General features: G+C 39.0%; 1 protein-coding gene across 1 annotated transcript in view; it reads right to left on the minus strand.

Moving 5' to 3' along the window:
• Window positions 1-490: 490 nt before the first annotated feature.
• Window positions 491-25,224, minus strand: part of BUD13 (BUD13 spliceosome associated protein) — a 35,500-nt gene continuing 10,766 nt past the window's right edge. Inside the window, exons 4-10 of the mRNA XM_024751799.1 lie at window positions 22,503-23,342; window positions 17,068-17,372; window positions 15,059-15,164; window positions 14,565-14,703; window positions 14,089-14,273; window positions 13,769-13,850; window positions 491-2,198 (exon numbers count right to left, since the gene is read on the minus strand). Coding sequence (XP_024607567.1) covers window positions 2,105-2,198; window positions 13,769-13,850; window positions 14,089-14,273; window positions 14,565-14,703; window positions 15,059-15,164; window positions 17,068-17,372; window positions 22,503-23,342 — 1,751 coding nt within the window. The 3' untranslated portion in view covers window positions 491-2,104. The remainder of the gene's footprint in view (window positions 2,199-13,768; window positions 13,851-14,088; window positions 14,274-14,564; window positions 14,704-15,058; window positions 15,165-17,067; window positions 17,373-22,502; window positions 23,343-25,224) is intronic.

Here is a 25,224-nt window from a genome sequence, read left to right on the forward strand (position 1 = left end):
TAGGGGAGCTGGGGACAAGTGATGAGTGGCTGCTGATGGATACAAAACTCCCTGTATCCAAAATATTTTTAAATGAATTGTGGTGAAGGTTATGCAACTCTGTGATATGCTAAAAACTACTGAACTGTACACGTTAAATGGGTAAACAGTATAGTACGTGAATTATATCTCAAGCTGTTAAAAAATAAACACCTCCTCTTATCTCAATTTCTTTGTGTCAAGAATTTGGAGCTGGGTGATTCTGGCTCAGGATCTCTCATGAGGTTGCAGCCATGTTGTTGATCAGGGCTGCACACATCTAAAGGCTTGAATGGAGCTAAAAGGATCCACTTCCAAGGTAGTTCACTCACAGGGCTGATAAATTGGTGTGTCTACTGGTGAGAGGCCTCAGTCCCTCTCCACATGGGCCTCTCCAGAGGACCACTTGAGTGTCCTCATGACATAGTAGCGGGTTTCTTCCACAGCAAGTAATTCAAGAGAATACAAGGAAGATGCTTCAATGTCTTTTATGACTCAGCCTCAGAAGTCACACATTTCCAGTACATCCTACTGGTTACACAGGTCAGCCCTATTCACTGTAGGAGGGGACTACACAAGGGCTTAAATACCAGGAGTCAGGGATCATTTGGGGCCACATTGGAAGCTGGCTAGCAACACTTGATGATTAGGAAGACAATGATAACAACAGCTAGTAATTTTGTGACAGGTACTACGTGCCTGGCACTGTTCTAGGCTCACAATAAACCTGTGAGGTGGGTAATATTATCTCCATTTCAAAGATGAAGAAACTAAAACACAGAGAAGTTAAGTGGCTTATCAAGGTCACAAAGTAAAAGACATACCTGAGATTCAAACTCAGACAATATTCTCTCAAAACTTCTGCAATACTACATCCCAGATATTACTTATTTTCAATTATGTTTTGCCCATTTGTTCTCCAGAATGGATGCACCAGTTGAAACTTCCCATGAGTTTTCATTCCCCATGAGAATTCAGTCTCTTCCTTACTTTTGCTAATAGATACAAAGTAGAAACTCATTAATGTTTTGATCTCTATTTCTCTAATTACTAGTAGTAATATACTTATTACCCATTCTGGTTTTCCCTTTAGATTTTACATATTCATATTCTTTGCCTATTTTTATTTTGTGTTTTGTATTTCTTTCCAATTTGCAGTAGTTCCTTCTACATTCAATCTCTTATAAATGTAATCCTTTATCAGTTTTAGACATTGGAAATATTTTCTCCTAATCTATACCCATTTTTAACTTTGACTATGGGGTGCTTTGTTGACTAGAAATCTTTAATTATGATGTAGGCAAAGCTATCAAACCTTACAGATTGTGATTTGGAGATCTAATTTAACAAATTTATCCTCACCCCAAGGTCACAAAGACATTCTCCATTTTTTCTAATTGGCTGTAGCATTTTACCTTTCATTTAGGTAAAATCACTTTGGGATTTGTCTTTGCCTTATGTGGTTTAAGGCAGGGATCCAACTTTATTTTTGTCCATATAATAAGTCAATTTTCCGAGCACCACAATCTATCTCTTCCCCACTAATTTGTAACACTACCTTTACCAGACACCATGTCTCCAAACTGCCATGTCTATTCCTAAGTCTAGTTTAGCAATAATTCTTATTTTCTAAGAGGAAGGAGCTATCACTGTGAAAGTTTTTACTCATCCTGCTTCCTAGATGAATGAAAAATCCAACTATCACCCTCCAAGATCCCTGGGGTTCAATATTAGCTTGTATTCTTCCCCAAAACACAATATCCGTTTAAGAAAATTATTTTAAAAAAATAAATGTGTGTTTATTAAAAAGGGAAAACCCTAACCAAGAACAAACCCTGGGACACAGAGAAATCAACGCTTCCTCTGAAAGCCAGCAATAGGCAGTGTCGGCACACCTGAGAAGTACAGGTCCTTCAGTCCAAACATTACGTCTCAAATATTCTTCTGTAGTCAAAACTGGCATCCAACAAGTCGCTGGTCTGTGTGGGCCCTGATTATGAGCACAGATGACTGTTGCAGCTGGACGTCTGTCCACCCAGTGTCCACCACCACAACCCACAGCCACCCCCACTGCCTCAGAAAAGTTTTACATATCCTCAACACTCCACTTGTAGGCAAGTTCCTCCACCGCCTTCTTGCTGGCAAGCCTGGCAAAGCGCTTCTGTTCAAATCCATTGGATCTGCAATCAAGAAATACTAATCAGCCAGAATCCTGAACTGAACATTTATTTTTGAAAAAAGAGTTCACAATCTAATGAGCAAAAAGGAAAGTAAAGGCAATCATGTGAAAATATTTAAGACATAGGCAACAGAATCAGAAAGACAGAATAATCCACCCTCTTATTAGTCCTTGTTCAGTTCTTTCTCAAACTCTTTTGACAACTGTTTCAAACATTTACCGCTCTCTAAAGGCCCAACTCACTCTCAGCTGATGTCTACGTATTATACTTTATCCATTCATTACACAAACAATTAGTGAATTCTTATTATATACTAGGCACTGTGTCATGAAAATGAGTATAACACAGCACCTATCCTGATAAACTCACAGACTAGTGGAGGAGATTGACATTTAAGCAAATAATTAAAACAAAAAGCATAGATCATGGTAGAAATATGCATTGGGTATCATGGAAGCAGAGTGGGGATCTTACTCAGCTTGGGAGGGGGATGGACAAGAATGGTCAGCAAAGCCTTCGTGAAGGGGGCCCCTATGCTAAGTCTGAAAAGAAAGAGTTAACCAGAGGGCCAGAAGGGTCAGGAGGGCATTTCAGCACAGAGCATAGCACGAGCAACAACAGCAAAGGCACAAAAGTAAGAAACAGCATGGCACATGCAGGGAACCAAAGGCAAACTGGTATGGCTGGAGCCTCAAATATGAAAAGAGAGTAGCACGAGACAAAGTTAGAAAGGTAGGTAGAGGGCAAATCATAATGAGCTCTGTAAGCCATAGTATAAAGCTTAGATTTCACCTAGTAAGGATAAATCTATTTTTTTTAATTTTTATTGGAGTACAGTTGATTTACAATGTTGTGTTAGTTTCAGGTGTACAGCAAAGTGAATCAGTTATACATATACACATATCCACTTTTTTTTTTTACATTCTTTTCCCATGTAGGCCATTACAGAGTATTGAGTAGAGTTCCTTGTGAAGGATAAATTTAAAGTGGGAGCATAAACTGCATTTCAAAGAGATCACTCTGGAGGAGACTGAAGGCAGGAAAGTTACTGCAATGGTCCAGGCAACAGATGATGAAAGTAATGATAAAGAAGAGGGACAGAAAGAGAGAAAACATAGTAGGACTTAGTGACTGATTAGTTATATAAGAGCAAAGGAGGAAGAGGTAAGTTTGACTCATGGGTTAATAATTTTAGTGACTAGATGAATGAGGCTGCCATTAACCAGGACAGAACACAAGAGTAGGAGCATGCTTAGAGTAGGGAAAGCTGATGAGTTCAGTTTTGAACATGTCTGCATTTAAGATGCCTCAAGTACATATCAACAGAGAAATCGAATGCACAGCCAGATACTCCAGACTGAGGTGCAAATACAGATTTGGGAATCATGTACATACAGCTGGTAAGTGAAGGTGTACTAGACTAGATTCAGCCAAGAGAGCACATGGAGTGAGAACAGCTAAGGGTTACAGATGGAGCCCTGAGAAACATTTAAGCAGGGGGCACAGAGGAACAGAAGTTCATAAAGGTGGCCGAGATGAAATGATAAGAGAAAATAACCAGAAGTAGGGTGTCATGGAAGTCACTACAGGGGTGAATTTCAAGGAGTGGCCCTCAACTCCCTTCTAATACCATGTACTTCGTCTTCTTATATAAACTTCTTGAAAGAGTCTTTATTCACTGTCTACTTCCTTATTTTTCATTCACTCATTGACACATTAGAACCTGGCTTTTGTTTCACTATGCTATGGAGTTAACGCTCTCTCAAGTCATTACTGATCTTCCTTATTGCCAAACCCAGTGCTTTCTCCCTCTCACCTAATCAGTCACTAGGTCCTGCCATCTTATCACTTAACCAATTTCCCACTTCCTCCTCTCTCCATTCGTACTACCACTGTCTTGGTTCAGACCTCCATCATCTTTAGCCTAATCTACTGCAACAACCTTGTATCTTGTCTCTCTACTTCCAAATGTGTGCCTTGCAAATGCTTCGTACGACTGCTACAATGCATCACCTATCTAGAACGTAGAGCTACTGTTAATCCACCAGTGGCTCCCCTCTGCCTCTAAGGTGAACACCAAGCTCCTCAGAAATGTTTCCAAGTCCTTCAGTGACCAGGCCCCTGCTTACCTTTCCAGCCCATCTCACACAACTCCATTTCACACTTACTGCTATCCAACATCAAACTGCTTATAACAGGCCCCCACCCCACCAAACACTAGGATGTTCCGTATCCTTATGACCTTGCGATACAGGATGCTCTTCCTTAAATATCCTTCCTTTCCTTCTTATCTTGGTTAATGACATCCCTTAAGACTTAGCTCATGTATCACCTCCTCTAGGAAGCATGCATTCCCTGACCAGTCTCCCAAGGCTGAATCTAACTACTCTTCCTTTGTGCTCCCAAGGCACCTTGAAAATCCTCTATAGTAATACTTAGCAAGTAGCACTGAAATTATTTACTTGTCTGTCTTCTCCTCTAGACAGAAAGTGAGTTGCTGTGCTCAAGGACCGTCTCTCACTAATTGTGAGACCCTGGCACCTAGTACATAGCTGCTTAAAATTATAATACATATGCTAAGTGCTACTGAACTGATTGGGATGACAGACTTCCCTCTTTCCTAAGGCCTTCCCTAAGGGATCAGTTGGGTGAGTAGTGAAAGGGTGAGGAAGAAGGGAAGCTTATTATGAATGGCACCATCTCCAACCTTAGAAGCATGCATGGTGTTCTAGAGCACAAGGAAACCGCTGCTTCTTGTCTTGGGGAATAAGTACTTAAGAGAATCAACACTAATATGATCAAACAGACAAAAGGTCCTATGAATAACAAACCAAACCCTAAACAGAATCAAAAAAACAAACTGCAAGAGAACACACAGTGGAAAGAGATTTAGACCAAAGAATCAGATGCCCAAAGTCTAATTCCAGCTTTATCAGGTGAGCTGAAAGACTGTAAGTTGTAAAATTTATCCGGGCCTCCATTTCTCTTCTAAATAATGTAAGTTAGTTTAATTGACCTTATGGGTTTTTCTAACTGTTACATACTACAGATCTGTTTTAGAAATATTCACTTGCCAAAAACAGACAAAAGCAGAAAAGGCAATGAAAGAATAAATAATCAGAAAGAAAGCAAGGATGCGAAAGGGAACTAAAAGGAAAAATCTAGGAGAAAAGAAGAATGAGAAGTGTAGGAAAACTACTGGGAGAGATGGAGAAAAATTATACCAGTTAAAAACCAGGTCAGGGAGAGTTCTCTTTTGGGTCCAGAAATTTGAAAAAAAAATAGAAAAAAGAAAAAAAGAATGAACTCAGTGTAGCAGGAGTATCTTTACGGTTGTGGCTATAAAAAGATCTACTTCTGGCTATACAGCAAATTAGTATTCTGAAAAACCCTCCTGTTACCAAAAAGCCGATATACAGTGTGCTGCAAACGAAGGCAGGAAAGGAGCCTGAAACCACAGCCACCCTGAGGATACCTGCCAATATCAGGAACTAGAGCTCTGGATTTAGATGGCAGCTTAAAGGACAGAAGATAATGCCTTAGGCCCATATAAAGCAGAGTGGTAGATTCCAGTCATGGCAGAGAACTCGTGCAAACTAACCTACACTCAGAAAACAATTATAAAATCTGGACAAAATATAAAGATACAAGTATCTGCAAGTATTTGAAGGCATGAGAGAGTGACCAAAAGCAGACAAAACTTGGGTGGGAGTCTGGGTGTCAGAAGAGATTTGTGAGGCTTTTTGCCAGAGGGCACTTCCCAAACCGCACAGCTCATGGAGGCAGAAAGCCACAGGCTTACTGGCTTAAGGTGTCAGTGCAGAGTGAGCAGAGCAGCTGGAAAATCAGGGAAGAAATACTGAAAGGGAGGGAGCTTCAAAAGGGATGAACTCCAAAATCTACATACAAACTGCACCCAAGTCTTTGGCTAACTGCTAAACTGTGCTTGTGCAGGGGAAACCCCCTTGGGCCCCGTGAAAAACCAGCAGCTAGAAACTGAAAGAACTGAGCAGAAATTTTAGCTGCTGCCCACTGCAAAGAAGTTAGAGTTTGGAGTTAAAATACAGTCAAGTTAACTGTCTGCTGGAATAAAAATCAACACACTTCAAGGACTTCCCTGGTGGCGCAGTGGTTAAGAATCCACCTGCCAATGCAGGGGACACAGGTTCGAGCCCTGGTCCGGGAAGATCCCACATGCCGTGGAGCAACTGAGCCCATGTGCCACAACTACTGAGCCTGCGCTCTAGAGCCCACAAGCCACAAGTACTGAGCCCGTGTGCCACTACTGAAGCCCGCGTGCCTAGAGCCCGTGCTCTGCAACGAGAGAAGCCACCACAATGAGAAGCCCACGCACCACAATGAAGAGTAGCCCCACTCACTGCAACTAGAGAAAGCCCATGCGAGGCAACGAAGACCCAACGCAGCCCAAAATAAATTAAATAAGTAATTAAAATAAATTAATTAATAAACAAAATTAAAACGGCTACACCATCTTATTAAAAAAATTAACACACTTCAAAGGAATATAAAAGAATTCAAAGTCTCTGCAATGTACCATTCATAATGTCCAGTATAACATTTTTAAGTGACCAGACATGTAAAGAAACAGTAAAATGTGATGAAACTCAAGAAAAAACTATGAATAGAAACCAATCTTGAGATAACCCAAATGTTGCAATGAGCAGACAGGAATTCAAAGCACCAATTATAAATATTCTCAAGGGAAAAAAAATGACGCATAATGAATGAATGAATAGGTAGGAAATCTCAGCAGAGAAATATGTCAAATGGAAATTCTAGAGTTGAAAAATATAATAAACTAGCTGAGGGACTTCCTTGGTGGCACAGTGGTTATACCATAAAAATATAATAAACTAGCTGAGGGACTTCACTGATGGCACAGTGGTGCCTGCCAATGCAGGGGACACGGGTTCGAGCCCTGGTCCGGGAGGATCCCACGTGCCACAGAGCAACCAAGCCCATGTGCCACAACTACTGAGCTTGCACTCTAGAACCCGTGAGCCACAACTACTGAGCCCACGTGCCACAACTACTGAAGCCCACGTGCCTAGAGCCCGTGTTCTGCTACAAGAGAAGCCACGGCAATGAGAAGCCCATGCACTGCAATAAAGAGTAGCCCCTGCTCGCCACAACTAGAGAAAGCCCACGTGCAGCAAAGAAGACCCAACACAGCTAAAAATAACTAATAAATATATTTAAACTAGCTGAAACAAAAAATTCAGTGTATGAGCCTAACAGGCTAGAGATGGCAGAAGAGTCAATGAACTTGAAATCAGATCAAAAGAAATTATCCCACCTTAAGAACAGAGAGAAAAATAATGATAGAAAAACGAACAGGACTTCAGAGATCTGTGGGATAATATCACGTAGTGGAAATAGTGTAATTGGAGAAGGAAAAGTGGTTTAAAAAGAAAGGAATTGAACAAAAAACAGCCAAATACCTCCCAAATGTGAAAAACATGAACTCATAAATCCAAAAAGCTCAACAAACTCAAAAAAGGATAAATACAAAGAAAACCACACCTAGGTACATCATAGTCAAACTGCTGAAAACCAAAGACCAGAAGGAAATCTTGAAAGCTGCCAGAGAATATAGTATAATGTGTATATGTTGGGGTTAGGGGGTGAGACAATGAAACAAATGAAATCTGAGTGTTGACTTCTAATTGGAAACAATGGAGGCCAGAAAGTGATGAGAAGTCTTTAAAGGGCTGACAGACCTGTCACAGAAGTCTGGTACTGTCAATCCTGAGTTCTCTGTGTTGGTTTGAAACCTCAGGAGTTCCCTGGGTAAAATCTGAAATTGGCCCCCATACACGGAGGACAACGAGAGACCAAAGAAAGAGGCAGATCACTCCAGATTGGCAGGTGGCAGGTTTAATAAGCAAGGGAACTTACATACAAGGTTTGTCTTGGGCGCAGGACAAGTGGTTCTCCGCACCTGCCTGCCAGAACCTTAAAAGTTTATATAGAGGCCTTATATATAAGGGTTCAGTCCAGATGGTCCAGATGGTCTCAACAACACCCAACTTTCTCAAGGCTATGTCCTTGAAATGGCTGCCAGTATGGGAAGAGTAGGCAGGACGTACATTCCAAGGACAGGGGAGAGGTAAGAGGCTCCAGTTGCCTGGGTCCAGCTCACAGGTCAACCAGTGGTCACATCCCCTCAATAACCTCCCTCAACACTATGCCAGTGAAACAATCCTTCAAAAACGAAGGCGAGAAAAAATTCTCTAATTTAATTAATAGAACTGTGCCAATACCAATTCCTGGCTTTGATAATGTACTATGGTTATAAAAGATATTATCATTGGGGGAAGTTGGGTGAATGGTACACTAATACACTGTACTATTTTTTCAAGTTCTTGTGAGCCTAACATTATTTCAAAATTAAAGCTGTTAAGAAACAAAGGTGAAATAAAGACATTTTCCTATCAACAAAAACTGAATTTTTTGCCAACAGACCTACACTGAAGGAATATTAAAACTTCCTAATTTCTTTAGGAAAGAAGGAAGAATACCAGAAATTGTAACTATGTGAGTAAGTACTAACAACTATGTATTTTTTCTTTTGTTTTCTTAGTTTCTTAAAAAAATATATAACTGCAAAGTAAAACTTTTAACACTGTATTGTGGGATCTATACCATTTTTTATGTAATATGTATGAAAACAATAGCACTAAAAACAAAGGCTAAGTAGAACTGCAGTGTTGCAAGGTTCTTGTATTTTACGTGAAATAGTACGACTATAACTCTCGGTAGGCTGTGATAAATTAAAGATACGTACTGTGATCCTTATAACACTGAAAAAAAATTGCAGAAAGGTATAACCAAAAAGAAAACAGAGCAATCAAAATTCACTACTAAATTCACACACCTAAAAGCCAAAACACCGACAATACCAAATGCTGGCAAGGATATGGAGCAACAGAAATCCTCGCTCTCTGTGGTAATGTAAAATGATACAGCCTCTTTGGAAGACAACTGGCAGTTTCTTATAAAATTAAACATAATCTCAACAATACAATATAGCAATCATTGGGTATTTACCCAAGTAAACTGAAAACTATATCCACATAGAAACCCATACACAAATGTTTACTGCAGCTTTATTCACAACTGCTAAAAACTGGGAGCAACCAAGATATCCTTCAACCAGGGAATAAACAGCCTGTGGTATACCCATCCAATGCAATACTACTCAGTGATAAACAAGGAGCACAGTACTGATTCATGCAAGTACACAGATGAATCTTAAAATGCATTTTGCTAAGTGCAAAAGGTCTGACTCAAAAGGTTACACATTGTATGACTCCATTCATGTAACACTCTGGAAAAGACAAAACTATAGGGACAGAAAACAACAGCAGTAATTATAAGGGGTTGGTGGAGGAGGTATAAATGACTAAAAGGAGACTTACACAGGAAATTTTAGAATGATGGAACTATTCCATACAGTACTAGGGTGGTGAATGAATGACTCTACTCATTTGTTAAATCCCATAGAACTATACACCATAATGAGTAAACACTAATATAAGTAAACTATAAAAGAAAAAAATTACCCAGGATGTTTGGGGGGGGGGGGTACGGGGGCTGACTCTTTATGGTGGAAAATGGTATTTTAATTAGAAATTATAAGGGTAAGATCAAAATGAACTGCACATAAATGCTACACTCTAGATGGTAAATTCGTTTCTCATTTCTGAATTTCTCAGTTTTGAAACTGTTTTACATGTGTCCTGGGATGAGCAAAATGGATGGTGGATGGTGGGTGCCAGGTTTCTCAATGTTGGGGAGGTAAGCAAAAAGGAAAGGTAATACTTGGTTAGAGTCAGTTACATCAACATGAACACTTATTTATATATATATGTAAATATATGTGTATATATAACACACTTGCAGGTGGATAGACGCAGAAACAATTACAGATATGTGTGTATACACAGACTACTATACACGCACTAACTAGCTCTGTCTGCTGAGAGGGTCTAGAAACAATGACACCTCAGTAACAACAAGCACTCTAGCAGTTGGATCTTGGTTTCTAAATATCGTTCTCCATTAAAAGCAGCCAGGATTTCTTAGAGAAATGGCTATTTTAGGCACTGGGGCAGAGAAAATACAATATGAGCCTGAAGCACCTTATAGTAACAGAAAGTCAAAGAATGCTCAAAAAATAAAAGGATAGGCATATAAAAGGGACACCTGAGAGAACTCCCAACGGCCAAAGAACAAAACAATTTAAGCAACAAAATAAATAACATACTATTAGATTACTATACAAAGTATAAAATATACATGAGTCCATAATGATATAAACAAATGATTGAGCAAATAAATGGTGAGATGAAACAGATCTTCCTTACAGAAGAAGTCTAAATAATATATGTAGATATCCTTCTGTAGGTCTCCTTTTGAGTGTAAGCTGAACTCAGTTGACTCACTTCCAGAGAAGAGAGTATGAAAGAAGAAAAACAGCAATTTTAAAGCAGAGAAACCCGGCAAACACTCACTACCTTAACCCAGTGATCCAGGTTAACATTACTAGTGATGTCATGTGGATATCATGTAACCCCTAAAATGATGTGATGAGAAGGACACTCCACCACTGTGGAAGTCTTTCCAAAAACCCATAACCTCAGGCTAATCATGAGAAAAACATCAAAAAAACTCAATTTGAGGAGCATTCAACAAAAATACCTGACCATACCCCCCCAAAAAAGTGTTAAGGTTACAAAGAACGAAGAAAGACTGAGAAACTGACACAGATCAGAAGAGACTGAGGAGACATGACAACTAAGTACAATGTGGTATCCTGAATTGCATCCCTGAACAGAAAAAGAACATTAATAGAAAACTGGTGAAAACCAAATAAAATCTGGTGCATTAATAATAACATACTAATGTTGGTTTCTTAGATTTGATTAATGTACCATGATAATATAACGAATGGTAACAAAACTGGATAAGGAGTTTACAAGAGTTCTTTATACTATCTCTGCAAATTTTCTATAAATCTAAAATTATTCCAAAACAAAAAGTTTACTTAAAAAAAGAATACAAAAAAATTTTTTCAAAACACTACCCCAAGCAACTGCAAAATACACATTATCTTCAAGTGCAAATGGGCTATTCACCAAGGTAAACCATATACTGGGCCATAAAACATGCTTAATAAATTTCAAAAGATCAAAATACTACATAGTGTATTCTCTGACCTCAATGGAATTAAACTGGAAATCAATAACAATGAGATATCTAGAAAAGTCTAAATGTTTGGAATTCTAAAATACACTCATAAGTAAATCATGGCTCAAAGAATGAACCAAAAGGAAAATTAGAAAATATTTTGAATAAAATCCAACATACATTCCTGAAAAAAGACATTCCTTGGCAAACTAGGAATAGAAATTTCTCAACTCAATAAAGGAAATCTACAAAAAAAATTCTATAGTTTACAAGATATTTCATGGTGAAAAGACTGAATGTTTTCCTCCTAAGGTTAGCAACAAGGTAAAATATGTCTGCTCTTACTGCTTCTACTCAACATTTGCACTGGAAGTTGTAGCTAGTGCAATAAGGCAAGAAAAAGAAACAAAAGGCACCTGGATTGGAAAGGAAGCAGTAACACTGTTTATATTCACAGAGGACATGATCCTCTAGGTTCAAAATCTGACGGATCCTGCAAAAAAAGCCATTGTACGAAGTGACCTTTACTTCAAGGAAAGTGGCTGATAATATTTGTTGCCAATGATAAAATAGGAGCTTTCAAGCATAAATTAGAATTTTGAAAAACTTGTACCCACAACCATGAACTCCTTTAGCTTCTAGTTATTTAAAGATTTTTGTGATGAGATCAAAGTTAATATTAATATGTATATATCATTATCTGATATTGTATATGAAATATGTCAACATTTGGAAGGTCTGAAAAACTCAGCAAACCAATGAACAGTAGATGATGTTATAAAATCATGCATGAGTAAAAGATCCATCCAAAAGAGGAAAAAGACCAATGGATTTTAATCTAACAGTATGAAAAGCTTTTTGATATGGTTTCTGATTCCATATTACAAATAACCTTTAAGAAACTACCACTTATTGAGTTTTTGTGTAGTATTAAAAAAAATCTAGGGCTTCCCTGGTGGCACAGTGGTTGAGAGTCCGCCTGCTGATGCAGGGGACACGGGTTCATGCCCCGGTCCAGGAAGATCCCACATGCCGCGGAGCAGCTGGGCCCATGACCACGGCCACTGGGCCTGCACGTCTGGAGCCTGTGCTCCGCAACGGGAGAGGCCACAACAGTGAGAGGCCCGCGTACTGCAAAAAAAAAAAAAACTCTTACACCTTCCTTTTCTAACTACCTATGTATAAGGTTGAATTTTCTTCCTATATTTCAGCTAAACATACTGCAACAGACTAAATCCTGATGTCTTCTTGTACACACTGCTATATTTAAAATGGATAACCAACAAGGGCCTACTGTATAGCACAGGGAACCCTGATCAATATTCTGTAACAACCTAATTGGGAAAAGAATTGGAAAAAGAATAGATACATGTATATTTATAACTGAATCACTTTGTTGTACACCTGAAACTAATACAACATTGTTAATCAACTATATACTAATATAAAATTAAAAGTTAAAAAATAAAAATAAAATACAAAAAAAAAGTCCTGATGTTTTCTATCAGCCCAGACATTAATGAGATTTGCAAGAATGTAAATCAAAGCTATCCTGAATCTCACTTTTTTTTTGTTCGAAAAATATAGTTATTTCTCTTTAAAAACAGGGTAACTATGTTAACGTAATGGCTTTTTTAAAAGAATTAATAAATACTTTTAAAACTTCTTAGTTTAATTTCTAATATGGTAAATATTAACAGCTATAACCCACATAAACAAAACTTTTTAGAGTCCTCAATAATTATTAAGAGTGTAAAGGAGTCTTGAGAGGACAAATTTTGAGAGTCACTGTGCTAGATGACAGAACAATGTCCTTTAGCAGGCAAGAGATGGGATCTAACATGAAGTAGAGGGACTGACTTTGGATAGGAGCATATATAGTTCATCCATGATAGCAAAAAGGAATTTAGTGCATGTGGGTACAGATATGGGTAGGTGAAAAGACAAGGTGGTAGGGGCAGTGCAACATTACAAGTAACTCACTCCTAAGACAGTGAAGAAAAGATTCAAGGGCTACATTTTAAAGATACAACATATAAAAGGCTTCAGACTAGCACCTATCATTCATCCCCTCCAAACCTTAGAAAATATCATTAGAAGTGATCAGTGTCAAAAACAAAGGGTATCCTAGCTGGACCACCTGAGTTATTTGCCCAGAGCTTTGAAAAGGAAAAAAGGAAGGAGTATTCTAAGCATGGGAAATGAGATTTGAGAAATAGAAGCAACCAAACTGCATATTACTAACCTTGTGATTAGAGCAGAATATGAGGCAGAGTGTAGAATGATTTGAGAACAGTCAGGGAAGGTTCGGGTTAGATGGAAGAGAAAACAAAACTGTAGGAAATATTCAGGTTTACCTGTCTACTCCATCCCAGCGATATCCAGGCCAGATATTGAACCTGTTGGGAGGAGGTGCTGGGCCACTGTAGCGAGGTCTCACTAATGACAGGAGAGGGAGAAAAGTTAGTTACCTACGTAATTCAAATCAGAGCTGGATGGCAGTGGGAAAAAATTTTTTTGTACAGAAGTCTCTTGAGTTAAATCTAAATTCCCCAATACAAGAAATCTGAAATTGTATGGGAAAGCCTTCTTTGCACATAGCTATGTATCATCACCCTACTGATTTTCTCTCTTCACGTAAGTCACCTCATTCTCTGAAGATTCCCAGAAGGCTCACCTTTCTTATTCTTGTCCTCCTTGGCCTTATTCTTCTTGATAAGCTTGGCCATGGGGTCCCCCTCTCTTTCTTTTTCTCTCAGCATCCGATCTAGATCTTCATCATCAATATAGCGGGCCAGAGGCTTTTGCATTTCCTTCATTGCATCCTCCACATTTTGTTGCTGCTGCCGGCTCTGTGCAAGCCTAGACAAAAAGAACCAGGAGTGTCTGTTATCCTGTTTAACATTTCCACTCTTACACTGAGATGTACTGCTACACTTGGAGAACCTCCTCTTTCCAGCAGCCTAGGCCAAATACTGAAAAAGGTAAAATTGTTGAATACCAACTGGAAGTGTGGAATATATCAGTATCTTAGGAAGGAGACTGAGGACACTGAATTTCCCATTCCTGAAAACAGCTCTGAAGGCAGAAGCATAGAGAAATGACTTCCTCCGGTCACTGCAGTCTTGTTTTTCCTTTCAGTGGTTCTCTTACCCTTTTCCCCACTGAGCATACAGCTCATCTCTTTCCGAGTCCTTCTGCGCTTTTCTCCTCTGCTCTAAACGTTCCAGTTTCAAATTCCTCTTACGACCAGACTTATCTCGAAATACGGTTTCAGCATACTGGAATTCAGCTGCAAAGGAAAGTTATACTTTTAAAGATAAACACCAAGTATCAAAATCAGAAATAATATTCTAACAGCTAAAATCAACCACTTGGGGTTCTGATGCTAGATAAGAACTTTCACAGCCAGACTACTAGTAGTCCCTACCAACATCTAAGTGCATATTGGTAATGATCCTGAAAATTAACATTTTTCAAGAAGGAAAAGAACCACTTGGACCCAATGAGAAGTTAAAATAATGCACAAAACCAGAGCTGAAATTTGACAGCAATTACAACTTTTAAATATCAGGTATAATAAGCTACATTAAAAAAAATAAAAGCTACAAGAGCCACAACTGGTCTCTGCACTTTCACATCTTTACCTTCAAATGCCATGGTCTCTTGGTCCCGTCTCTCGAGCTCCTGCAGCTCTTGCTGTATGTCAGTTAACACCAACCCAGTTTTAGCCCCAGAATACATGTGTGCAGCCTATGCAATGGAAAAGGGAGCATCCAACATTAATAAGATAATGAAGCAATAGACTCCATGGGTATACACAGTTAGGTGTATTTTTGTCTGATAATCAGCAATAACCAAACCAAAAACTCTAGCTTTATATTCTTATTACCAACCACAGGATTCACAAAATAGAAAAGAAATAAAACTGAATTTCATGGAAGCTTATCCAGTACTATCAAGCTTAAGAGTAAACAGAAACACAAACCAACAATATGCTAAAGGGAAGGCTAAGCATCTGTATTTCTGACTTTACAGCATATAAACTGCACACATGAAGACTCTCAGGTCACCTGATCAGAAACCTCTATCAAGCTCTAAGCCCTCTGGTAGAGATCAACACTGATAAAATATTTCATTTAAATCACAAAGTCAAGCAAACCTAAGATCCTGAAATTGTGGCTATATTTCAGGATAATGACAAGATATAACCAAATCAAAACTTCTTACTAAACTCCACTCTGTATCAAGATAACAAACCAACCCACAATCAATGTATATACTTATATCCCGATATCCTTAAACAATGTGCTAAATTAAATTTGATTAATAGTAAATTGCCCATGGACTAAGCAGATACATAAAAATGTCAAGGAGTCCAGCTGAAACACAGACCTCACTCTGTTCCCCAAAAGAGAAGAACCCTACTTCCTGGGCTAGGGACAGGCTGGTCTACCCTACCAGGACCACATGGGCTACAGAGAAACTTACCTGAAACGTCTGTGTTAGAGGAAACGTGCATACCACAGGCTCTATCATTCTCTTTCTTAACCAACTCACTGGAATAACACCTTTTTTAAAATTTTTTTTATTTTTTATTTTTGGCTGCGTTGGGTCTTTGTTGCTGCGTGCAGGTTTTCTCTAATTGCGGCGAGTGGGGGCTACTCTTCATTGCGGTGCCCGGACTTCTCATTGCAGTGGCTTCTCTTGTTGCGGAGCATGGGCTCTAGGCACGTGGGCTTCAGTAATTGCAGCACGTGGGCTCAGGAGTTGTGGCACACGGGCTTAGTTGCTCCACAGCATGTGGGATCTTCCCGGACCACGGCCTGAACCCGTGTCCCCTGCATTGGCAGGCGGGTTCTTTACCACTGCGCCCCCAAGGAAGCTCTGGAATAACACTTCTTTACTAGTACTGGTGTTCTTTACAACACAATTACTCAGGGTTCATGCAGATTTGTTTTGCTAATTCAGGCTTCATCACAGATTTAAAATAATACAGAACACTTACTTCCCAGGCGATATGATTTCTAAAAGTCGTTTTATATTTTAAGTGCCTCTCTTTGAGCTCTGGACACAGTCCAATTTATAATAGTAGACTGCTTATACTAAATGCTAACTTTGTCCCAGGCACTGTGCTAAGAGCTTTACTTACTGACTCATTTAATTCCCACAAGAACCTTATGAAGTACGTACTACTATTATCCATATTTTAAAGATGAAGAAGCTGAGGCTTAGAGATATTATGTATCTTGCTCAAATGTCACAGATAGTACATATAAGAAGTACGATCCCAATATGTAATCTGTTTGACACAAGGTTCATGCTCCTAACTCCACTCTGTAAACTACATTCTCAGTTTATTTGTAAGAAAATAGGAAGTTTCTCTGGACCTATTAAAATGAGATTCATGGAACTGAGAGGATATAAAGGCAGAAGCTATTTAGGAAATCTGCTATTTGCAAGTTCACCTGGGCTGGGTTAGGCAGTCCTGACTTCAGAGAGAAGAAAAGAGCCCTAGAGGTCCTGTGAGCTAGATTTACTATGCTACTAAGAGTTACCTCTTGCTGCTTTGGCTTGGATCTCTGGGACTTGTACAGAGCTAGAAGACAGGAGTTCTCTCTCTCTAAGAGAAGATATGGCTCCTGAAAATTCTTACCTTCTTTCCCAGAGGCTGACTCCTTCGAGGTGGAGACAGGTCAGAATCAGATGATTTGGCCCTCTGTTTCCTCCTTGGTGGAGAGAGGTCAGAATCAGAGTTCCAGTGCCTAGGTCTATTCCGTGGAGGTGACAGATCTGAATCAGAATCCCGGGGCCCTGAACTTTGTTTATGCCGTGGAGGAGAAAGATCTGAGTCAGAGGCTTTCTTACTGTCACTTGGGTAGGAAGAAGCGTCCAACATGTGACTCTGATGTCTCCTGGGTGAAGAGCTTGTATGATATTTCCTATGGCTGGGGGAAGACCCTGGAAATTAAACAGTAAAGTCTTTAATCCCTTTGGCAGAATCTAAAAAAAGAATTTGTCAGGCTAATGTTCAATATTCATTTAGTCCTCTTGTGAGGAACTATCACTAACCTAAACACAATTACGAATGACATGGGAGAACAGCAAAGTGAAAGACAACTTTTAAAACCAATAGGCAGGATGTGGGGTTCTATTCCCAAGTTACTAGTGACTGACTAGCATGTTGAGATCTCAACATACTCATCTGTGCCATATATATATATTTAGGTTATTAATCTGTTTTGAGTTTATTTTTGTGTATGGTGTTAGGGAGTGTTCTAATTTCTTTCTTTTACATGTAGCTGTCCAGTTTTCCCAGCACCACTTATTGAAGACTGTCTTTTTCTCCATTGTGTGTCCTTGCCTCCTTTGTCATAGATTAGCTGACCACAGGTGCGTGGGTTTATCTCTGGGCTTTCTATCCTGTTCCATTGATCTATATTTCTGTTTTTGTGCCAGTACCATATTGTCTTGATTACTGTAGCTTTGTAGTATAGTCCGAAGTCAGGGAGCCTGATTCCTCCAGCTCCGTTTTTTTCTCTCAAGATTGTTTTGGCTATTCAGGGTCTTTTGTGTCTCCATACAAATTTTAAGATTTTTTTGTTCTAGTTCTGTAAAAACTGACACTGGTAATTTGATAGGGATTGCACTGAATCTGTAGATTGCTTTGGGTAGTACAGTCATTTTCACAATATTGATTCTACCAATCCAAGAACATGGTATATCTCTCCATCTGTTTGTGTCACCTTTGATTTCTTTCATTAGTGTCTTACAGTTTTCTGAGTACACGTCTTTGACCTACTTAGGTAGGTTTATTCCTAGGTATTTTATTCTTTTTGTTGCAATGGTGAATGGGATTGTATCCTTAATTTCTCTTCCTGATCTTTCGTTGCTAGTGTATAGGAATGCAAGAGATTTCTGTGCATTAATTTTGTAATCCTGTAACTTTACCAAGTTCAATGATTAGCTCTAGTAGTTTTCTGGTGGCATGTTGAGGATTTTCTCTGTATAGTATCAAGTCATCTGCAAACAGTGACAGTTTTACCTCTTCTTTTCCAATTTGTATTCCTTTTATTTCTTTTTCTTCTCTGATTGCCATGGCTAGGACTTCCAAAACTATGTTGAATAATAGTGGTGAGAGTGGACATCCTTGTCTTGTTCCTGATCTTAGAGGAAATGCTTTCAGTTTTTCACCACTGAGAATGATGTTTGCTGTGGGTTTGTCGTATATGGCCTTTATTATGTTGAGGTAGGTTCTCTCTATGCCCACTTTCTGGAGAGTTTTTATCATAAATGGGTGTGGAATTCTGTCGAAAGCTTTTCCTTCATCTATTGAGATGATCATATGGTTTTTCTCCTTCAATTTGTTAATATGGTGTATCACATTGATTGATTTGCATAAATTGAAGAATCTTGCATCCCTGGGATAAATCCCACTTGATCGTGGTGTACGTTCCTTTTAATGTGCTGCTGGATTCTGTCTGCTAGTATTCTGTTGAGGATTTTTGCATCTATGTTCATCAGTGATATTGGCCTGTAGTTTCCTTTTTTTGTGACATCCTTGTCTGGTTTTGGTATCAGGGTGATGGTGGCCTTGTAGAATGAGTTTGGGAGTGTTCCTTCCTCTGCAATTTTTTGGAAGAGCTTGAGAAGGATAGGTGTTAGCTCTTCTCTAAATGTTTGATAGAATTCACCTGTGAAGCCATCTGGTCCTGGACTTTTGTTGGAAGATTTTTAATCACAGTTTCAATTTCATTACTTGTGATTGGTCTGTTCATATTTTCTAATTCTTCCTGGTTCCGTATTGGAAGGTTATATACCTTTCTAAGAATTTGTCCACTTCTTCCAGGTTGTCCATTTTATTGGCATGGAGTAGCCTGTAGTAGTCTCTTATGATGCTCTGTATTTCTGCGCTGTCCGTTGTAACTTCTTTTTCATTTCTAATTTTATGGATTTGAGTCCTCTCCCTCTTTCTCTTGATGAGTCTGGCTAAAGGTTTATTGATTTTATCTTCTCAAAGAACCAGCTTTTAGTTTTATTGATTTTTGCTATTGTTTTCTTTGTTTCTATTTCATTTATTTCTGCTCTGATCTTTATGATTTCTTTCCTTCTACTAGCATTGGGTTTTGTTTGTTCTTCTTTCTCTAGTTCCTTTAGGTGTAAGGTTAGATTGTTTATTTGAGATTTTTCTTGTTTCCTGAGGTAGGACTGCATTGCTATAAACTTCCCTCTTAGAACTGCTTTTGCTGCATCTCATAGGTTTTGGATCATCGTGTTTTTTTTGTCACTTGTCTCTAGGTATTTTTTGATTTCCTCTTTGATTTCTTCAGTGATCTCTTGGTTTTTTAGTAATGTATTGTTTGCCTCCATGTGTTTGTGTTTTTTACAGTTTTTTCCCTGTAATTTATTTCTAATCTCATAGCATTGTGGTCCGAAAAGATGCTTGATATGATTTCAACTTTCTTAAATTTACTGAGGTTTGATTTGTGACCCAAGATGTGATCTATCCTGGAGACTGTTCCGTGTGCACTTGAGAAGAAAGTGTAATCTGCTGTTTTTGGATGGAATGTCCTATAAATATCAATTAAATCTCTCTGGTCTATTGTGTTATTTAAAGATTGTTATTTCCTTATTAATTTTCTCTCTGGATGATCTGTCCATTGGTGTAAGTGAGGTGTTAAAGTCCCCCACTATTACTGTGTTACGGTCGATTTCCTCTTTTATAACTGTTAGCATTTGCCTAATGTACTGAGGTGCTCCTATGCTGGCTGCATATATATTTATAATTGTTATATCTTTTTCTTGGATTGATCCCTTAATCATTATGTAGTGTCCTTCCTTGTCTCTTGTAACATTCTTTATTTTAAAGTCTACTTTATCTGATATGAGTACTGCTATTCCAGCTTTCTTTTGATTTCCATTTGCATAGAATATCTTTTTCCATCCCCTCACTTTCATTCTGTATGTGTCCCTAGGTCTGAAGTGGGTCTCTTGTAGACAGCATATATATGGGTCTTGTTTTTGTATCTATTCAGTGAGCCTGTGTCTTCTGGTTGGAGCATTTAGTCCATTCACATTTAAGGTAATTATCGATATGTATGTTCCTATTAACATTTTCTTAATTGTTCTGGGTTAGTTTTTGTAGGTCCTTTTCTTCTCTTGTGTTTCCCACTTACTGAATGAGATCCTTGCTGGGTAATCTTGGTTGTAGGGTCTTCCCTTTCATCACTTCAAATATATTGTGCCACTCCCTTCTGGCCTGTAGAGTTTCTGCTAAGAAATCAGCTGCTTAACCTTACGGGATTTCCCTTGTATGTTATTTGTCATTTTTCCCTTGTTGCTTTCAGTAATTTTTCTTTGTCTTTAATTTTTGTTAATTTGATTATTCTGTGTCTCGGCATGTTTCTCCTTGGGTTTATCCTGCCTGGGACTCTCCGCACTTCCTGGACTTGGGTGGCTATTTCCTTTCCCATGTTAGGGAAGTTTTCGACTATAATCTCTTCAAATATTTTCTCGGGTCCTTTCTCTCTTCTCCTTCTGTGACCCCTATAATGCGAATGTTGTTGCCTTTAATGTTGTCCCAGAGGTCTCGTAGGCTGTCTTCATTTCTTTTCATTCTTTTTTCTTTATTCTGTTCTGCGGCAGTGAATTTCACCATTCTGTCTCCCAGGTCACTTAACCATTCTTCTGCCTCAGTTATTCTGCTATTGATCCCTTCTAGTGTATTTTTCATTTCAGTTATTGTACTGTTCATCTCTGTTTGTGTGTTCTTTAATTCTTCTAGGTGTTTGTTCCTTAATTCTTCTAGGTCTTTGTTAAACATTTCTTCCATCTCCTCGATCTTTGCCTCCATTCTTTTCTCAAGGTCCTGGATCATCTTCATTATCATTATTCTGAATTCTTTTTCTGGAAGGTTGCCTATCTCCACTTCATTTAGTTGTTTTTCTGGGGTTTTATCTTGTTGCTTCATCTGGTACATAGTCCTCTGCCTTTTCATTTTGTCTGTCTTTCTGTGAACGTGCTTTACATTCCACAGGCTGCAGAACTGTAGTTCTTCTTGCTTCTGCTGTCTACCCTCTGGTGGATGAGGCTATCATCTGTGTCATATTTATCCATACATAGAGTGGGCAAAAAACAAACTGCACTCAGGTCTCAGTGGTGTGGTGAAACTTAAAACTATCTGGATTATATTCTCATGTCCTCAGACTAAAGTATAAAAATGTATTTGAATTTAAAAATTAAAATAGTACCTAGGGACAAAAGATGGAGTAAACAAATTTCACCACACAGCTGTGAATCGTAGACATAAGCATCACAAATCACCTTCCCCAAAAGCAATCTGCAATACATATCAACAGTCCTAAAAGTACAGAACCCTCTGACCCAATAAATCCATTTCTATTGTACTTAGTTTCCTAGGAAACATATCTACAAGTACTTCAATTCCCCAGAAATCTATCTAGAAGTAGATAAGGAAATAACTCAGAACAGGGCAACAGTTTATGTATAAGGATGTTCATCATAGAATTATAAAAGAAAAGGTTTAGAAATAACCTAAAATGTGCAACATTAGGGAAATGGTTAAGTAAACACCAACATAAATTATATTAACAAAGAGATGTTTTACGACATGGGGAAGATAATGTTAAGTGTAAAACAACAGGCAAGATTACACATGCAATATGTATTTACTGCCTAGACAAGTCTCAACTACATCAGAAATGAAAAGAAAAAAAATAAGACCAAAAGGACATTGGTTACAACACTAGCAGTGGCTGCCTCTGAATGACAGAATTTTGTATGACCTTTTTCTACATTTCTATGCATTCTATACGTGCAACAAACATGTATATAATATCTTTATATGAGGTGGAGAGAATAAACAAAAGGATATATAAAAATTTCCTCCCTGCTACTGCAAATTTTTAACTCTCCTCAGCCCAACCTGTCACCACTTCCCTCCAGTTTTTAAAACGTCTCCAAAGCTCCATTGTCATTTCTGAAGATCACAAATACCTAATAAAGCAACTAAAATGTCCAAAAGAAAGTGCCTCAGGAACAAGTCTCTCTCATGGACAATCAAATGCTCACCTTTAGAATCATGCTGCTTACTTCCAAAACGGGATTTTGCTTGCTTTTTCCGTGGAGGAGAGAGTTCCGAGTCATATTCATACTTGCTGTTCTTTGGGAGTGATAGATGAGAAGGTCCTGGCCCCTTCCGATGTGGAGAAGTTTTACTAGAACTTTCTGGGGCTTTACTGCTTTTGGTTCTGGACAGTGAATGAGGGACACTAGAAGCCAAGTCAGGGGAATTATGACGGGCCCTCCTGAGCTGTGGTGTGTCCACGGAGTCAAGAGTCCTTCTAGGCTGAGCTGTGTCAGGGGAGCTGTTATGGGCCCTTCTGCGAGGAGAGATATCTGAGGAATTGTGGTGGGCTCTCCTAGGTGGAGATGGATCTGGTGTGTCATGACGGGCCCTCCTAGGAGATACACCTGAAGAATGACGATAAGGTTTCCTGATGGGAAAAGGATCCGGTGAATCATGACGGGCCCTCCTTGGGGGAGATGGATCTGGGGAATCATAACAGACCCTCCTAGGAGGAGATGAATCCGGGGTATCGAGACGGACCCTCCTAGGAGATGAATCCGGGGTATCATGACGGACCCTCCTAGGATGCAATGAATCCGGGGTGTCATGACAGACTGTCCTAGGAGGAGATGAATCCAGGGGGTCATGACGGACCCTCCTGGGAGGAGATGAATCCAGGGTGTCATAACAGACCCTTCTAGGAGGAGATGAATCCAGGGTGTCATGATGGACCCTCCTAGGAGGAAATGAATCCAGGGTATCATGACGGACCCGCCTAGGAGGAGATGAATCCGGGGTATCATGACGGGAATGTCTGTGTGAGGGTAGATCTTCACTGTGGCCTAAACAGAAATAGCAAAAAGTCAGATTCCTACAAATGCTCTGTTCACCCCTGTAACCAAAGTTTCAAAAGATGCCCCAGCAGGATACATCTCAAAACTACTCAGAAAGCCCAAAAGGTATGCACAACTCTTACTTAGGGGTAGTAAACCAGCACTCATGTATATCCTAAGAATAATCTCTCATGTTTGCCTAACAAGTCATAAATCTGCAAAGCATTTTAAATGTATTTTTCATGTTACATCTTGTTAGGTAAGCAGGGCAGGTATCCTTGCTTTACAGACACGAAAACACAGACTCCAGGGAACTAAGTGATTTCTTACCTAGGGGTCATAGCTACTAAGATGAAGAGATAGGCTAGAACTCCGGCCTTCTAACCCCCAATCCAATGTTCTTCCCAAAACCTTATTTGTACAGAGTTCCCCATCAGAAGCTCCTACGGATATTTAGCCTAGATAATTCACAGTTTGTATCCACTCTTCTTTCAAAAGGCAAATTGACTAAATCTGTGCCACATCAAAATGAAATGCTGTTTAACTATTTAATCCATGCCATCATGCTCTTTATTAGAGTTGGGGAGAGCACCAGAAAGAAAGGATCAGCATTTACTGATCACCTACTGCATGCCCATTATTTATATAGATTATCTCATTTAATTCTCATAACAAGCCTAGGAGATAAACACTGTTATCCCTATTTTACAGATGAAGAAGTTGATACTCAGCAAGATTAAGTAGTTTGCCAAAGTCATCCTGCTAGTAAGTGGTGGAATGAATATCCAAATCCAGATCTGTTTGACTCCAGAGTCCATGTGCAATCTTTGAAAAGGAAAGCATTTGAGACTTTCAATATTCAAAGGCATAACAGAATGAAATGTTTATAGCAAATCAGGACAGTTCCAAAATCCAGTTTCTCTTCCCCCTCTATTTCTCATCACTGAGCTCCCTAAACAAAGAAAATACAAACACAAATAAAAGTTGGGTAGGACCCAATGAATACTTGTTAAATGGATGAATGAAACGAAGTCAACTCCTTTACTTTGGAGAATAGGATCCTCTGACTGGAATCCACCCTTCAGAGAAAAGTACTGATATCTGTGGGGTACCTGACAGTAAATCTAATCCATGAGGTTGATAGATTCCATGATATTTATAAAAAGGAAGTAAGGGTCAGAGATCAGTCAGGATATTTCCAGTAACCAATGGGCCACTGAGGGTGAGGCAAATGAAAAACAACTATGCACGTTTATGTTTGTGTGTGTGTGTGTCTCTGTGTGTCACTTCCTAGACCTACAGATATGGAAATCAGAAGATTCTCTCTGAAAAAAAGATTGTGAAGAAGACTGGAAACACAACCACAGGATAAGGCAGAAAATAATAGATATGAGTGAACAGGATTCTGATAAAATAATACTGATAATAAAGTTTTCATTCATAAAACATAATAATAATGTACTAAAAATGGAGGCAAAGGTGGTCATTAACCAATAGCCAATTGTCACTTTTGTTATGCATTTTTTTCTAATCAGAATTTTAGGATAATTAAACTAAAGGCATAAAGTATAACACAGAAAGAATAAATCCTGTTTAGGAGTTAATTCTTCTACCCTCCATATGTGAAAGGGAACAAGCATCAAGGGTAAACAGGAGTTAACTATCAAGAAGCAAGATCCTTCCTTATGTGAGAATGGAACAGAGAGGGTAAAAATCAGCACTCTTCCACTGGCCACACAGAGCCCAAATGACTGCTGGGACCAGGGCTGTGACTCACTGGGACCAAGTATTTCTTAGTCTGTGTCCCTTAGTAAGCAGACCTACCACCAAGTTTTTGGAAAAGGGGAAATGACTGCTAAGCCCCAAGTGATGATTTACCAAAGGGCAGTAG

Source organism: Neophocaena asiaeorientalis, unplaced genomic scaffold (assembly GCF_003031525.2).
Source record: "Neophocaena asiaeorientalis asiaeorientalis breed wild unplaced genomic scaffold, Neophocaena_asiaeorientalis_V1.1 scaffold479, whole genome shotgun sequence".
NCBI classification, from domain to species: Eukaryota; Metazoa; Chordata; class Mammalia; order Artiodactyla; family Phocoenidae; genus Neophocaena; species Neophocaena asiaeorientalis.